This window comes from Xenopus tropicalis, chromosome 6 (assembly GCF_000004195.4).
Source record: "Xenopus tropicalis strain Nigerian chromosome 6, UCB_Xtro_10.0, whole genome shotgun sequence".
Classification (NCBI taxonomy): Eukaryota; Metazoa; Chordata; class Amphibia; order Anura; family Pipidae; genus Xenopus; species Xenopus tropicalis.
The window spans coordinates 23,424,680-23,442,919 of record NC_030682.2 but is presented as its reverse complement, the minus strand read 5'-3'; the positions used below and the strand labels follow the sequence as shown (position 1 = coordinate 23,442,919).

The window sequence follows — 18,240 nt, the reverse complement described above, 5'->3', positions numbered from 1 at the left end:
AAAACAGTACCTTGAACTTGATCCCAACTAAGATATAATTAGTCCTTATTAGAGGTAAAATAATCAAATTAGGTTTATTTAATGTTTAATTGATTGAGGCAGATCAAAATTACAGAAAGACCCCTTATCTAGAAAACCCCAGGCCCTGAGCATTCTGCAACTGCCATTATATGTATAACTTGCTTTGTAGAAGGATACACAACTAACAAAGATAATTTAGGTTTATTTTATTTTTTTCAATATACAGTACGACATAAGGGTACAGCGTAGTGTGTGCAGAACATTTCATCTCATTATATACTTAATTATTTCTAATTACGCATATCAATAGGCGTTGCTATATTTGACATTAACTATAGGGTACAGTGAGCACAGAACAGTCTGTCTGTATACATAGGGGTGAAAGCGGCCATAGTGTCTGCGCAAACAGAAGGAGACTATACAATATTCTGTGAAGACAACGTTACTTTGCTATATTTGTAATTACATATATGAGTGGGTTTTGCTATATATCCTGATAAGAGAGAGGGTTGTGCAGTTCTATAATAGGTTAATTCAGATTTGTTATATATCATTCACTGCTTAGGTTGCTCTTTAAGGGTAGTCTGTAAAAATAAATTGCCTACATGTCATCTTTCATAAGCATCTTTATGTACTGTGTGTGAAGGCTTCATACACACGGAATGGGGAGGGTTTATAAGTGTACATGTTATTGTGCAGATACGGTATTTTAGGGGCTTGCTGGAAGCGCTTTAGTTTTTCCCTAGTCACTTCCTTGTTCTTATCGCTTCCTTCTGTTCCTTACCATATGTTGAATTGCTGTCTCTTGACCAGGATGCAAGGAGTATTGACACTGCCCCCCCCCCCCCCCCACTACATTTATTTCTCTACCACTTCTCCTGAAAGCAAGGGGATGTATAATGCAGCCTTAGGTACTGCCTGGCTCAGCACCTGCCCACATCTATAATTGGGCCATAACTAAACGCTTACTTTAAAATGCAGATGATTTGAGGGGAAAAAGATCATCCAATTGGGAAAAAAATGCCTCTGTAGGTGGCCATACTTTCATCTGGACAAGTACAGCGGCCCTGAGTTTTAACCCTTTAAAGACCAGTAGTTTTTTGATCTACTACACTAGGGTTTTTCATGTAAGCATCAGTATGACCTACCTCAAAAAGGGCAGATTTATTATGCTGTATAAAAAAACAACAAAATTCACCACACATCGACAGGCTTCACCACGTAAAAGACGGCGTAAAATCGGCAAAATTTTTACGCCTTTTTTCTTCCGACGAAACTTACGTAGGATAAAAGGATAAAATCTGCCGTATTCTACATCTATGTTACTCAACTTTTTACACCGGTTTTTCAGCAAGTTTCATTTTGCACAGCATAATAAATGGAGTAAGCACTGTTAATATGGTAAAGCCAGCCGGTGCTGTAGACTCCTACGCCCCAGTGTTAAAGCTATAAGTGCATGGTGATCCAGGCTTTATATGTCCTTTTTGTAGCAGTGTTTATCTTCCATGAGGTTCACTTTTATAGCCTGTATATAAAGCCATACACAACATTCAACTGATCAGCTGCAGCTGAGGGTTGTAGTTTAACAAAAACAACTGGAAGCATTTACTTTAGACATACTTTTCCTGTGTTTAGAGAGCTTTATGACTATATACAAATATGTAATAGCCTGGGAGAGGCTACCCCCCACTATATCCTAAATGAGCGAGCACAAAGTGGAACATCAGAGTGATGTATGATGGTTCCTACATGCAGATTTACTGACAGGGTTCTGCTCATTGGTCTGGAAGGATGACAGGCCTGTTACATTTGTCTTTGTGTAATAACAAGCTGTGTTATACAGACCCAGATCATATCATCTGGCAAAACCTGATACATAATAAAATATTCCAAGCAAGCAAATATGTACTCAGTGGGGCCATTAGCTAACTGCATGCAGATGCGATTCATTAATACATACCCACAGACACAGCATGAGAGTTCCTGCGGTTATGTATTAATAAATAGCATCTGTATGTAGTTGGCTAATAGCCTAGTGTGTGCCACTCTGGCTGGTTCATTGATATTGCTGAGTGGTTTTTCTGGCTAGCGGCAATTTGCCATGATTGCACCCCCAAACTCTAGCTGACCTGTTTATGTGCACAGTATATGAGTTTGGGGAATATGGAATAAAACGCTTTGCTGTCCTTCCACAGGTTGAGTGTCTTTGGTTTTTAAGAAGGTGGCCCCAAATACCCAATGCACTACCCTGGAACTGAACGAGAATGTTACCAGGGTAGGACTGGCCAGCCAGAGTACCAGTGGTTCTATTGGTGGCTTGCTGCCCAGTTTCCATAAGCTCATTCTTATTTCCATCATAAGACATTTAGCACTGTCTCCATCTAATTGTTGTGAGAGTAGGCCCTTGATGTCAGGTTCTGTAGTGGGCTTTAGGAGGCCCAGTTAAACAGTCCGGTTCTGTTTTCTTTGACCATATCATCACTGGTAGATGACTGATGACCATCGCTCCACTGGGTCCCAGGTCCACCTGGAAATTCTTTGGAAATCCAGTCCTGCCCTGAAAATCAACAATCCGTATTCCCACCAGTCAGTGAGCACAGATTCCATCATTATGTGTTCCTTCTGTGTGTTGGAAATATCACGTGAATGTTTTCTCAGCCCCCAAATGGATGTCACTGGCTTGTTTAACCATAAATTTGGTTTATTTGTCCCTTTAAATATAGGGTTTCCTGTGGGTATTGTGGGCTTGGAAGGCGCTTGCTGTGGTCCAGCTAGATAAATATTATGCACAGCAAGATAGAAATGACTGATGGCCCAGACTGCCTCTTCAATGCCAAAATAGCTTTAAATGGATTGTAATTGGCCAATAACCTCATAAATGAGATAATAAGAATAGGGTTTAGTCCAATTGCTCCAGGTAAAGCTGTGCCTGCCCTGTACTGGATTACAAGGCAGCCAACGAAAATATTTAATCATTATTATTGTGTCTAGTTCCCAGATGATATTGGTAGGAGTTGCATGGAGATGTGGATTTTATTAGAACCCTCCCAACTGGGCTGCAGCTTTGCTATAAATCCTACAGCTCTAACTATGGCAGTAGCATTGTGACCCTGATGCAGTTCATATGGGGTAGTTCATCTCCCCTCCATACTGGCCCAAAGAATTTCCAACCTTTTGTAAACTACAATCCCAGCATGCTTTGTCAGCAAAAGCCTGACATTTTTATAGGCACTTCAGCTGACATTCCAGCATCTCAACTCCTGCGCATCCTGCTCTGCTTCCTACTCTTCTGGAAGTGCGGTGTCCGATATAGGGGGTGATTTAGCCAAGTTGAAACATGGAACAAAAGAGGCAAACAATGGGAAAATAAATGTTTCTTTGATGCATGGGGGATGTAAAATTGTCACAACTATCCAGCCATAATACAGGCGTGGGGTCTGTTACTCAGTATGCTCGGGACCTGGGGTTTTCCAGATAAAAGGGAGTGTTTCTGGTCCTTTAGCTGCTATTAAATTGTTTTTTTAACAGGTTCTACTGGATATGGCATGCCTGTATTTTGGAGTTTTCTTAGTAGTATATCCCATACCTATATTACTGTATTACACTTCATTTACCAAAGCCAAAACCTATGCTAAAAACAGTGTTGCACAGCCTGAGCATTTGCAACTGTTTAGCTTTCAGAGGATGCTGGGAGTTGTCGTTGGTCTAGAGCAGTGCTGTCCAACTTCTGTTGTACCGAGGGCCGGAATTTTTCTGACCTACGTGGTGGAGGGCCGATAATGGAAGCCAGTTTTGACCACTCCCCTTTTTGAAACCGCACCCACTTGAAACCACACCCATGTTATCACATGACCATACCCATATTAATGGTTGTAGTACAGCAAAAACCTGCCATACTCTGCCTGCCCTACCCTGCCTGTGTGCCATACTCTGCCTGCCCTATCCTGCCTTTGTGTGTGCTATACTCTGCCTTCCCTACCCTGCCTGTGTGTGCCATACTCTGCCTGCCCTACCCTGCCTGTGTGTGCCATACTCTGCCTTCCCTACCCTGCCTGTGTGTGCCATACTCTGCCTTCCCTACCCTGCCTGCGTGTGCCATACTTTCACTGTGTGTGCCATTCTTGGCTGGTTTGTGCCAAACTTGGCCTGTGTGTGCCATACTCTGCCTGCCCTACTCTGCCTGTGTGTGCCATACTCTGCCTTCCCTGCCTGTGTGTGCCATACTCTGCTTGCCCTATGCTGCCTGTGTGTATGGCACACACAGGCAGCCTACAGTGACACAATGCTGGCACTGCTCCTACAGTCTGCAAAATATTAAAAAACTTTTTAATTGCAGTACCACCTCAGTATATGTTCTTTTTGTAGTGTGCAGGGATTATTTGTGGGTTTCTACTGCTCCTGAGGTGTGAACAGGGGAACAATGGGGGTGATTACAGCCTGAGCCTGAGGTGTGAACACTGCAGGGGGTGAACAATGCAGCGATTAAAAGGTGTGAACAACACAGGGGATTATATGTTTAAACAATACAGCCTGATTACAGCCTGAATCTGAGGTGAGAACCATGCAGGGGGCAGTTAATCACAGTACTGATACCATTTAAAACTTACACAAGAGTAAGAGCGGGCCGCCAGTTGGACAGCACTGGTCTAGAGTACATGGGAAATGGGTTGGGTGTCCCCAGTATTAAAATCGCTGAAGTATTCCATAGGGTGTATAGGGCATGAGAAGCCAGAACAAATGCATTCATATTACTAAATCTGTACATATATATACAGTTTATTTTGTTAGAGATTTTGTTATTGGCCCATGCCAGCCAATCATAATCCACTGCACTGCTGTTTAGAGCCAATGTCTAATTCTATGTTCTGGGTTACTAGACCGGAAGACAGCTTTGCACCAGTTATTGCATTGCCCCCTATGACCCCCCAATGCACATAATGTATGGTGATGTTGAAAAGCCTGTTTGCTTAGTGGCCATTTGTATTTGCTTATTTAAAGGGGTGGTTCACCTTCAGGTTAACTTTAAGTATAGAAGTATAGTATAGATAGATTATACAAGTATAGCGTGGCCAATTAGCAACCTTCAATTGGTCTTCATTTTGTATCTTTTGTCTTTGAATTATTTGCTGCCTTATTATGACTCTTTTTCAGCTTTCAAAGCGGGGTCACTCACCCAGCAGCAAAAAAACAAGTTTCATTGTTATTATTACTATTTATTACTTATCTTTCTGTTTGGGCCCTCCTCTATTTATATTCCTGTCTCTCATTCAAACCACTTCCTGGTTGCTTGGTTAGATTGGACCCTAGCAAACAAATAGCCGCTGAAATTCTGCGCAAAAAGCAAAATAATTCAAAAAACACAAATAATAAAAAATGAAGACCAATTGCAAATTGTCTTAGAATAGCATTTCTACATCATACTAAAAGTTAAAGGTGAACAACACCTTTAAATCCCCCCCAGGGTTGTTTTTGCCTAAAGTATGCTGAATGCTAATAAAAACTTCTAATTACCCACTAATTTAGACACATTAGACCTTATGAATGTGTATTTATAGTGATTAGTTGCTGATAAAGTCCATTTGTTCTCCTTTTTTGTTGAAGATTCTGAGTTCAGGAGCTGTAAAGTAAAGATTTCTAATGTTTTTTGTATTGTCATTGCCTTATTAGTGTTGCTCTCGGTAGTAATTCCTTTTTGACCCAGCTAAGTTACCTTTACATACATAAGCATACATAAACATCCTGGTGCCGACCTCTGCCCCTTTTTAGGATCCAGATGGTGTCCTGTGATCTCCATAAGTGAGCTTGCAGGGTCGCCCAGTGTCAGTGATCACTCATTCTTATACCTGTACTTTTAGGAAAAATTCAAAGAATCTGTGGCTGATTAACTGATCTTTATTTGTGTAGAATGTATTTATCCTAAGGCCTCTCAGCAAATTAACTTTCTGAAGCACCCCCCTCCCCCTCCACAATCTTCCTTTGCTCATCTTCCTCATTACCTAGAACACTCTCTGGTTATGGAGGGTCAATGCAGATGAGAGACTGCTCGGGAAAGTTAAGACAGACAGACATGGGCAGATCTTAGCTGCTTTTCCAGCTTCTTACGTCCAAGTTGGCAACTTATCTGCCCGTGTATGTGGCATTCTGATGGGCCTCCCCGACCGATATCTAGCCGAAAATCAGCCAGATATCAATCGGCCACATCGCACCCCAGAGGCCTGTAAGACCAAGCGACCGTTGCTCATTATCACCCGCCTCAAGGTAGGCATACTGGGCAACGAGATCACCAAACTAGTGGATCTTTCAATGTATGGCCAGCTTTAGAAGTAACGTATATAGGAACCGATTGTCCCATTCAAACAAATTGCCACTAAGACCAGAGACCTGATGGCATAGTGCCTGCCAGTCCAAGGGCGCCCTATCATTACTGTGACTGGGCCACTTAGCCAGGTTCTAAGGGGAATCTTTCACGTGTGCATCTAATGTATAAGCCCATGAAGTGATTAAATCCTTCAAAAAGTTAGCTTTAACATAAGTAGATTAATGTGAGAGATAAAGCTTAGTTTACACACAGCAAGCCACTATTGACCCATTCATTCCCAAAATGGTGTGGAGTGGGCAGCCAAAAGGCCAGTTAGGGTCAAATTTGTTGAGAATGCCTGCTTGGTTTTCTAGGTACACCTAAACGCTCTGCTTGATGTTCAGTTAAGGTGATATTTGGGGCGGAAAATCTCCCTAAATCTTCATTATTCTTTGCCCTTTATCACTTTTTGTTCTAAACCATTTAAATGCTGTACAAAGGTCTTAAAAAAATAAAAAATGTTATATATAGAAATGTATTTGCTTTCTAAAATTCTATTTACATGTTTTGTATATAAACTTTACTTGAGGTCCTTAGTTTCCTTTCATAGAAACCTTGTGTGAGTGCAGCGGGGGCTGAGCCTTGTGCAAGGGGCAGTTCCACAGACACACACTAACACACACACACACACACTAGTGTTGATCTGTTTGCACGCTGGGACAGGCAGTGGAGTGAGAAAGAGTTAGGAAAGGGATGTTGAGCTCTGGCTCCCAGGGAGCAGCAGCCGAAGGGTTAAAGGTAAAGCCTCAGGCGATGGCTGCCATGTGACTTGCTCGCTGTAACTCCCAGCTTCTTTTTTTACAATAACCAGAGATTGTTGAGCCGGCCTCTGAACTCCTTGGCACCAGCGCTGCAAAGACCGTTTCTCACACTCCAGCTGCTGCTCCTGCTGCGGTGTCCTACGGACCACAGGCATCAGAGCTAAGTGAGGAAAAGCCCGAGGAGGAAACAGCTGAGATCTCCTCCACCATCAGCAACAGGTCCAACGAGGATCTCGATACGCCCGGCAAAGCCATGTCCATCAAAGACAGGTACAGTACTATGCATTGATTCTTTTCTTATGTACGTACCAGTGCAAGGAGGGCTTACAATGCAGGAGTATCAGCCTTCCATCCCACTAAAAACTGCGGTCCCACAGCTGAACTCTAAAAGGAGGGGGGTACTGGGAATTGTAGTCCCTAACAGCCTAGTGGAAACTGTTGGGCTCCCTTTATGCAATGTAAAGGGTAAGCCGGAGGGGAAAAAAGCTCAAATAATTAAAAATAAATAAATAAATAAATATGTAGGTATTTGTATGTACAGATATTCAAAAATGCACACAGGTAAGGCTGGAATATTATAAGAAGTAGATTTACTTCTGTAAAGGTGCAAAAAGGAACCAGTAGACAGACACTGTGACATTACAATCCAAAGGTCAGGGGTACAGAAAGATAGTTTAGGATCCCAGTGCTTAATATTGATTGAACTGGTGAATTCAACACTCACAACTGGTTTTATTGGGTCTCTGATAACTGTGGCTCTGTGCTGTTCTATAGTGTATCTGTAGCTTCTGTAAGCAACTTACTGCTGCCTGGGAGCTGCTTATAAGTCCTTTGCATCATTCCTTCCTGTGCTGGTTTATTCAAACAATTCATAATCAAAATGAGAAATAAAAGATTTTTTTTTTTTTTTCATTTTTGTGTAATTTAAATTCTATTAGGAATTGTTAAAATCTGTGTAGTGTAGAAATTCTGTGATGTATAGCAGGAAGCCTGTAAGGGTGAGAGTCTTTATTGTAGACATTTATTACAAAGTTGCAACAGTCGGGACCCACCTCTGTATTCTTAGGGCCCTTCAGCAACTACGTTGTAGCTCTGGAAATTGTAAATAAATTATTTGTAAATAAATGTATTATATTGTAAATCAGTTATTTGTAGTTGCAAGGGATGTTCAGCAACTGCTAGGTCACAGATAATCCCCCCCGCCCCATCAAAATAATTTTGTCCACAATTTTTTTTTCTTGCATTTTTCCCCAACTAAGTAGCAAACCAAACAGTGGATCCTTTCATTAAAAAACTTGCCTGGAATCCCAAAAGCGGATGATTGCTGAACAAAAACCTGAAGTTACTGGCTGCCCACAAGTGCTAGCACTTAACCCGGGATGTGTTACTCAGCAAAAAGATCCTGGCATTTGGCAAAAAATCCTGCAGCCTCAGAATTTTTTTTATTAATTTGCATTCGAATCTGAGAAAATACCGCAACTTTTTATCTTTTTTAGCATTGAATGGGCAGAGATCTAAGCTATAGGATATGTAAGTAAATCCGTGCATTGTATATAAATATATATACGTCACCCACCATTGCTGCCGTGTTGAGATAGTTCAGTATTTCTGTTCTATGTATCATTGTGACTTGATGTTCCATGATATGTTTGATCAAATTGGTCCCGTCCAGCCTCTTCATTCATTCTTGGCCCGAGTGCTGCCACCTTGACAACCATGAATGGGGTTTTATAGGCATGACGTGCCCAGCAGGAAAGTACTTAAACAGTCCAGCTCAGTCTTTCAACATTCAGACTTAAATCTAAAACAGTCAGGCTCCCCACTAGAATATAATATTTTGTGTTTGCAGTCATGATTGAAACCTTGAACCTGCAGTTGGTATGAATCATGAATGTCCAACTCTTACTGATAGTTTTAGGCTTATTGCCCATCATGCACCAGGAATGAGTTAGTAAACAAAAGCAAATATCTGATTGGCCGCTGTAATGTTGGCTTACACACTATAATAGATATGCCGCTATTTGCTAGTTTTTCAATTGTTTGCCTTCTGCTGACACTTTCCATTTTTTAAATTGGGGTTAGTGCCAAACACTTTTGCTCTGTGTGGCTACAATTTTATTGTGATTGTTACTTTTTATTACCTGTCTCTCTGTTCATAGTCCAGTCTCTCTTTCAAATCCCTGCCTGGTTGCTGAGGTAATTTGGACCCTAGCAACCAGATAGCTGCTGACATTCCAAACTGGAGAGCTTCTAAACATATGGATGTTTAGAATGGATATACTCAATTCTTTAATGTAAGGGGTCCTGCAAAAACCAATTCTTTGCTGAACCCATGATTCCCATGTTTCTACATAGTCCCCTTAGTGTGAAACTATATAGGTACATTTACTCATTAAGCAACATTGGCCCAATTAAGGGTTCCTAATATAGACTGTATGGCAGGAATCTCTACATCTAACATCCGTAATTACTCTGAAAATATGAAACTGTCAAACCAAACCATTTCTCCTTCGTCAGGCTCATTTGGGTTGTCGCTGTGTCACGTAGTTGAGTGAACTGTTCTCTCTGGACTTTTTATTGTGCAGTTTGACTCGCAAGGAATGTCTTCCAAACAATGTGACATATTATTCCTTCTTAGGCTGGCGCTGCTAAAGAAGAGTGGGGAAGAGGATTGGAAAAACAGGCTTAACAAAAAGCAGGAGTACAGCAAAGTGTCTGTCATCGAGCGCAGCACGCTCACCCAGCTCCATGAGATTGAGCAGTCGCTGACAAAGAAGGTAAAGTAGCCATGTTAGGAAGAGAATCTGCTCTCCTTATCCCTGACCGCTGCAGGGTGGGCCTGGCATGTGATCCGTGTGCGGCACACAGATAGCAAACCTGGGGCTCTTGCACAACTACCACTCCCATCATCCTCAACAGATGCAGTGACATAAGTGTGATATCCTGGCCACAGCAGAAATTCATTTAGATAATTTGGCGCATTTTGCATGTAGATTCAATATAAAAGCAAAAAAAAACACAGCTTTGATTTAGAAAAAGGTATTTAAATTACACATTTCACTTGACACACAAATTACTTTACATTAAAGTTCTAACTGGATTCTGTAGGCACCCACACTTCCACCCATTTAATTCCCCCATATTAGGGTTTTTTATGCCTGAGCGCACAGGCAGCGCAGAGCTACAGCCATTTCCTGGGAGTAGGGTGGTTGTTTGGGAAAGGGACAGTCATTACACTCAATAACGTCTTAGTGGTGATTAAATGTCATTATGAAAGTTGTTTTCTGTTGCTGCTAAATGATAGCCATAGTAGTTGGCAACATTCAACTTTAAAAACCATGTGCCCTGCCTGCCTGCGGCCCTCCTGTTCTTGATTGGTTGCCCCCTTTCCCTGGTCCTTCTTCTGGTGCAGAGTGTTAGCATTGCTGTGCAGGAGGGTTGCCTTCCTTCCCAAATAACCCTCTATGCTATGTATCTTAGTAGTACAACCCATAGAATGTTACACTATATTCCATGTATTGGTACCAGAGATCTCAAGCATAAGTTAATGACATAAGCAAAATAAATTTGGCCTCTGACTGCCTTTGCATTGCACAAGGAAACAGGAGCAGAGGAAAGTTTGTAGCCAAATTGATTTTGTAATAATTACCTTGGCAGTAACAAGAGGCTTTGTTTGCTTGGAAATGGCGTCAGTGCCTGACAGCAGTTCCAGGTTGTTTGCCCAGATGCCCATTAGTCTTACATAGGGTAAAGCTAAATGCTTGTTATTGAACTGGCTGGGAGAAGCTACTTGATTTAGATTTGTGAAGAGGAATTGGGAGTCAATTATCTCATATAGGCTGTGTATATGTGATGCATCTGGCACACACACAGCAGAGATCATATTATTTATGTCAGCAGGGTGTAACTGTGCCGGATGCTTCAATTACTCTTGTGCCCGCTGTACAATAGATTATGGTGCAGTGAAGCCTTTAGCTGCTGGTCTGTTCCAGGGATGGTCATTCTAGGTGGTGCAGCACTCCAGCTGTGGCTGAGCATGATTGGAGTTGACAAGGTGTATGATATATTAAAATATATATTTGCATTTGCTAATAGATCAGATCAGCTCATGTAAAAGTAAAACCGCATTACATTATGAGCAACTTGCCTTTTTATATTTATGGCTGTTCATGCCATTGGTTTGCTGAAACCCATGCTTAGTGCTTTGCCCATCATGTGCAGCGCTTGGCAAATATTTGCATTCTAACACACAAATAACCAACATTTATTACTTTCTGCTAATACTGGGTTAAAGTACTGGGTTTTTTGTTACGGAATACATTTTGAAATGGGTGGTCATGTCCCGTTGATTGCATTCTACAGAAACAATTGCCTCTGGATATTTAAATTCAGCTTTTAGCAAGAAAAGATGAAAGTGTTTGTCCCCCTGCTAGGGATGTAGGAAACATGGGCTCCCTGCTCTAATCTTTCATGGTGAAACAGATAGCAGTGTTCCAAACATCAAAGGGCCCCGCAGGAGTTCTGTAATGGGTCCCAGACAGACCAGGGGAGATGGATTATACCTAAGGAGTGACTGTACTTCATTACAGAAGTAATGCAGCAAAGAGACTTCTCTGAAACCGTGCCTCTCTGCAGCTGACTGCCACATGCTGGCATTATAACCTCATAATCCACAATCACAAAAGATGAAAGCAAATGAAATACACATGCCTCTAAAACACAGGGCAGATATATATATATATATATATATATATATATATATATATATATATATATGGCCCCTTCTTGGAAACAGAATGGCATTTCTTTTCAGAAAAATATATAGGTACGGTGACAAGACCTTGACACAACACATACAGATATACATTGATACCATAGATCAGTGATCCCCAACCAGCGACTCATAAGCAACTAAAATAAACCCAATAAAACACCCCCTTTGATGTTGCTATCAAAAGTCCCCAAAGTAGGTGCCATTTTTATATTTCTGGCTTGGAGACAAGTTTTGGAAGCACAGACACAGTTTTACTCCAAGCAGAGCCTCCTGCAGGCCAGCAGCCCATATGGGGCTACCAAATAGCCAATCACAGCCCTTATTTGGCATCCCCAAAGAACTTTTTTTTCATGCTTGTGTGGCTTCACAACACTTTTTACATTGAAGTATGGCTCACAAGTAAAAAAAAAAAAGTTGGGGATCCCTGACATAGGTGGATGCATGGAATGGCAGGGACAAAACAGAGTACTTAAAAGGTACAAAGCACAAGAGAAACAAAAGGGATGCACAGGGGCATAGAATCATAAGGGTTAAGATGACTAAGGTTTACACATGCTAACAAATGTCCCTTTCTTACTGGACAAAGTCTTGAGTGCATAGGTTAATGTATTAAAACTTTTATTTTTCTTTTTCATGTTTTAATTCACCAAAAGGACTTGGGCACGCTCTCCATTTTCCCATCTGTTTATTGGGAATATTATATAGGTATGGGATTCATAATCCAGATACCCGAATTATGGGAAGGCCATTCTCCCACAGACTCAATTTTAATCAAATAATTCAACAGATTACCTTTTTCTCTTTAATAATAAAACAGTACCTGTACTTGATCCCACTTAAGATATAATTACCCCTTATTGGGGGCAGAACAGCCCTATTGGGCTTATTTAATGGTTAAATGATTCCCTTTTCTCTGTAATAATAAAACAGTACCTGTACTTGATCCCAACTAAGATATAATTACCCCTTATTGGGGGCAGACAAGCCCTATTGGGTTTATTTAATGGTTAAATGATTCCCTTTTCTCTGTAATAATAAAACAGTACCTGTACTTGATCCCAACTAAGATATAATTACCCCTTATTGGGGGCAGAACAGCCCTATTGGGTTTATTTAATGGTTAAATGATTCCCTTTTCTCTGTAATAATAAAACAGTACCTGTAATTGATCCCAACTAAGATATAATTACCCCTTATTGGGGGCAGAACAGCCCTATTGGGTTTATTTAATGGTTAAATGATTCCCTTTTCTCTGTAATAATAAAACAGTACCTGTACTTGATCCCAACTAAGATATAATTACCCCTTATTGGGGGCAGAACAGCCCTATTGGGTTTATTTAATGGTTAAATGATTCCCTTTTCTCTGTAATAATAAAACAGTACCTGTACTTGATCCCAACTAAGATATAATTACCCCTTATTGGGGGCAGAACAGCCCTATTGGGTTTATTTAATGGTTAAATAATTCCCTTTTCTCTGTAATAATAAAACAGTACCTGTACTTGATCCCACTTAAGATATAATTAATCCTTATTGGAACAAAAAAAAAAAACTTATCTGGTTTATTTAATGTTCAAACAATTTTTTTAGTAGACTTGACAAGGACTTGTTATGGACATCCAAATTATGGAAAGTCCCCTTATCCGGAGAACACCAGGTCCCAAGCATTCTGGATAACAGGTCCCATACCTGTACTCTCCATACTAATATTTTTTTTGGAAGTTGACGTGTTGCCCTTCATCTCTTGACAAACTACAACTGCAGTGGCGCTGAAGAAGAGAAGAAAAAGCCAAAACATTGCTGTTTTTATGTTGAATACAAGCTGCTGAGTGAATCTGCTCACAGTAGCCACAGAACTTTCTGTTTACAAACTTAAAAAAACAGACATATCTGTTTCAAGACAAATGGCAAAGCAGTCGATTTTTGATAATATCCAGAACTGAGGGGCAAGAGTTCAGGAAGATAAAGAAATTCAGGGACAAGGCACAAACAGCAGTTGGCCAATTCACAGCCCACAGATACTCTTTGGGAGAAGAGTAAAGCAAGCCTTCAGTCCATATGTTTCTTAATCCTGCTCACATAAATATGTATTTATCCAAGGCTCTTATGCTAGCCACTTACTAGACAGTGTGCCTGACCGTAAACGGAATTCTCTAATTCAGAATAGAGCACCTAAAGACGTCACCGTTATAAATATAAGGATGATTTGGTGCCACCTTTTGAGCTACAGGTATAGGACCTGTTGTCCGGGAACCCGTTATCCAGAAAGCTCTAAACTATGGTAAGCCCATCTCCCATAGACTCAATTATAATCCTTTTTATAATCCATTAGAAAATAACTCAACATTTTAAAGATAGTTTCCTTTTTTTTCCTGTAATAATAAAACAGTACCTTGTACTTGATCCCAACTAAGATATAACTACCCCTTATTGGGGGCAGAACAGCCCTATTGGGTTTATTTAATGGTTAAATGATTCCCTTTTCTCTGTAATAATAAAACAGTACCTGTACTTGATCCCAACTAAGATATAATTACCCCTTATTGGGGGCAGAACAGCCCTATTGGGTTTATTTAATGGTTAAATGATTCCCTTTTCTCTGTAATAATAAAACAGTACCTGTACTTGATCCCAACTAAGATATAATTACCCCTTATTGGGGGCAGAACAGCCCTATTGGGTTTATTTAATGGTTAAATGATTCCCTTTTCTCTGTAATAATAAAACAGTACCTTGTACTTGATCCCAACTAAGATATAACTAATCCTTATTTGAAGTAGAACAATGCTTTTGTATTTGTTTAAGGTTTATTTTATTTTTTTAAAGGAACAGTAACACCAAACAATGAAAGTGTATAAAAGTAATTACAATATAATGTACTGTTGCCCTGCATTGCTACAACTGGTGTGTTTGCCTCAGAAAGACTACTATAGTTTATATAAGTTAGCTGCTGTGTAGCCACGGGGGCAGCCATTCAAAGGAGAAAAGGCACAGGTTAGTTAGCATATAACAGATAAACCCATTATATGGGGCTTATCTACTAGTAATCTGCTATGTAACCTGTGCCTTTTCTCCTTTTTTCCAGCTTGAATGGCTGCCCCCGTGGCTACACAGCAGCTTATTTATAGTGTAGCTTTTCTGTAGCAAAAACACCAGTTTTTTTTGCAGAGCAACAGCACATTATATTTTAATTACTTTAAAACACTTCAATTTTTTGATGTTACTGTTCCTTTAAGTAGACTTAAGGCTTAGTTATCCAAATTACAGGAAAACCCCTTATCTGGAAAACCCCAGGTCCCAAGCATTCTGGATAACTGTTGCCCATGAATTTAGTACAGGTAAGGGTCCAAAGCCAAACCCATGTGCCTTTGTTCAAACACAATAACCATCAGCCAGGTTTCTAGAGAACGATCAAATTAGTATACCATGTAACACCATGTATTGGAACGAGCAAAGGGGCTACCTTATACCAGAAGCTTCCCCTTTGAGAATGTCTCAGGGGCTTTAACTTTAATGAGACAAAAGAACTGCCTACTTTTTTGAAAATAAAAGAACTTGAGAATCTAGTTAGTGTTTTGCTGCAAAAAAAAGCGGAGCTCCGCACCGTGGGGTTACTCCTGTTATAATGATTTTATTTTCATTGTCCGTGCCAGTTAGTTTTGGCTGCTGTCTGCTTTCTTGATTTGGTGGTGTTTGCTTTGCTTATCGCCCCCTTTCTGCAAAATAGGTCTCTAAAGACTTTCTTTAAAACGAAGTAAACAATGGAAAGCTTTGGACTTCTCACTAACGACCATTTCCCAATGAGGCAAAAGTTGTTTTTAAAGAAGAAAACGACTTGCATAATTGCCCAAGTATTCTCCACTGAGGGTGAAAAACAATGGTGTAATGGTTTAAAAAAAAAAAAGGGGGGGGGCGGCGAAAGATGGTTCTTTTAGGATACAGTTTGGGGGATGTAATGTTCTGTGTTCCAGTTTGATTCGCTAATTGGCTGTTTGTAAACAAAAAGGCGCCCAGCCCACAATCTCTTTTTCTTGGTGTTTGTCAGGATGGGATGGGGCAACTAATGGTCTTGCAAGCAGGCCTGGACTGGCAATCTGTGATTCTGGCTGCTGTAAGATGCCATAAGCACAGGCACTATTTAGTCACCATTTAGATTAGGGGGCTGTTTTGGCCTCTGTGTACTTGAAATGCCAGGGTGTGTTCTGAATCCCAGTCCAGGCCTGCTGGCAAGATCAGTGGGGGAGACTGTCTAAGTTTTAACCAGTGAGTGTTTCAACTGACCCTCGTTAATGTGTCTGTAACCCTAGGGGGACCCCAAATTTTCTCTAGAAAATCTGAAAAAGAATTTTTACTAAGAATAATGGTTATGTAGGGGCCAGAATGTGCCATATATTGATTGCTTAACAGGCACGAGGAATTCATTTCTAAATTAAGAACTGGCTAAATCAGTGAAATTGGTCAGTTTTATTGTTACCTGAAAAGTGGGTCACATGTTTTTCAGTAGATAAATCACTTTATGGGTGTAATGTCTGGATTCCCCAAGTTGGGAATAAAAATCTATCATCTCTAGAATATGGAGTGGCTGCAACCCACTAGTCGGTACATAAAACCTGTCCCCTGGTGCTTATAATGCTCGGTACCATTCAGGAAGGATGTAAAACAGGGAATGGCAGTCTCTGGTGTTCCTAGTGTTATGTCTGTCCCATATGTGAGTCTGGTAGTATTCAGGGTGCAGCCAGTACGGAGTTTGTATGTTCTCCCATGTGTTATAAGTTTCCTCTGTGTAAAGGAGGATGCAAATTTGCTCAATTGTTGTGCAGATAATAGTCGCCAGAATCCAGAGAACTTATTTTATTTTTGACTTTGCCCAAGTGTGTTTGCTAGAAAAGGTGCACATTTGGTAGCTTCTCAGTCTGCTAATGAAAAGAAATAGATGGTGTGTGAAGGGACACAGCTTTTAAACGTCATATGCTGAATAGTGGAGGAGAGTTTTCATACATTGCATCAGGTTTCTGCACATTTCTGCTCGCTTGCCTTACTCGTACAGAGGGCATATTTTGCAAACAAATGTAAGTACTGTTGGAAGTTTGGTTAAGGAAAGGGAGCTAAGTGCATAGCTGGCACTCAAGTCTGCCCCCATAGTTTTCTGCAGGCCAAATGTTGAGTAGAGAGGCATGGGTTACATGCATTACTTGTAAGCTCATTGCATTGCTACAGTACTGGAAAAAAAGTAGGGTTGGAGACTATTTAGAGATAAGGCGTCTCCATTCATAAATAAAATACTTGATCTCACCCTAATACTTTGCAGTAGAACAATAAAATTCAGTACCAGCCTTCTTTCTTTTCTAAGAATATCCATTTATTGAACTGGCTTAGTGGGTGACTTTCCCTTTGGGATTCAGTATGGCTCAAAATGTCCTTTACCCTCAATAACTGCAGATACTGAAATTAGTGTTGGCCAAGGTCCTTTTCTTTGCTTGCTCGATCTTCACTAAAGGGGGATATAGAGCCAAGCCAAGTGTTTTCTGTGCTATAAACCCTCTTACATCAGTTGATCAGCAATGACCAATAGCAATGAGCCAGCCTGGGTTGTTATAAATAATGTCCTATGCGTTCATTTCCAGGCCGACACAATGTTCTAGAGAACAACTTGCACCATTTCCTTTCATGGAAGGCAAATCATAAGCAGCTACAGAGGATAAGATCATGCTAAATGTCCCCTTTTATTCCATTTATTAGAGCCTTAATTAAACAGACTCTTTCCACTGACTTATCTCACGTTATTTATTTTTGGGTATAGTTTATTTTTTTTAACTAGATACATATGCAGCTCATTATTCCCGCGGTAGAGTGTCTCCATAGGCAGGCTTTTCTCAAAACTGAGTTACCTATAAAATGTTGGCATTTGGGTTTAAGACCCAAGGTTTTTTTTACAGCGATATCCTCCGGGCCACATATGTATGAATGTTGTAGGAAGGAGCGCTTTATTAAAAGTATTCATTGTTTGTGTATTCATTAACTGCTACAAGATGTGTTTTTGGCATTCTCTACATCTGAGAGTTTAGAAAGGGAAGGGGGGTATCACCTCTTTCCAGATGCTGCACGTTTGGAAAACATCTGCAGAAGTGTTACATTTAGTTGGAGTTTGGCTAAGAGCTAAGGTTGGATGAATGTTCAGCTGGGAATGGCCAATGTATAGCATAGGGGTAGCCATAAAGGAAGGAAATCTGATTGTTTTCAGGACCTGTTTTTTTATTTTTGCATTGTTTTCATATTGCATAGGCCAGGGAGTATAACCTGTGGCTCTAGTGGAGACAAAACCAT

General features: G+C 40.5%; 1 protein-coding gene across 6 annotated transcripts in view; it reads left to right on the top strand.

Moving 5' to 3' along the window:
* The window catches only part of svil (supervillin), a 157,747-nt gene that overhangs the window by 110,412 nt on the left and 29,095 nt on the right, over positions 1 to 18,240 (top strand). For all 6 annotated transcript variants that reach the window (XM_012965660.2, XM_012965654.2, XM_012965655.2 and 3 more), the window contains 2 exons: positions 7,191 to 7,410; positions 9,779 to 9,917. In XM_012965660.2, the coding sequence (XP_012821114.1) occupies positions 7,191 to 7,410; positions 9,779 to 9,917 (359 nt within the window). The remainder of the gene's footprint in view (positions 1 to 7,190; positions 7,411 to 9,778; positions 9,918 to 18,240) is intronic.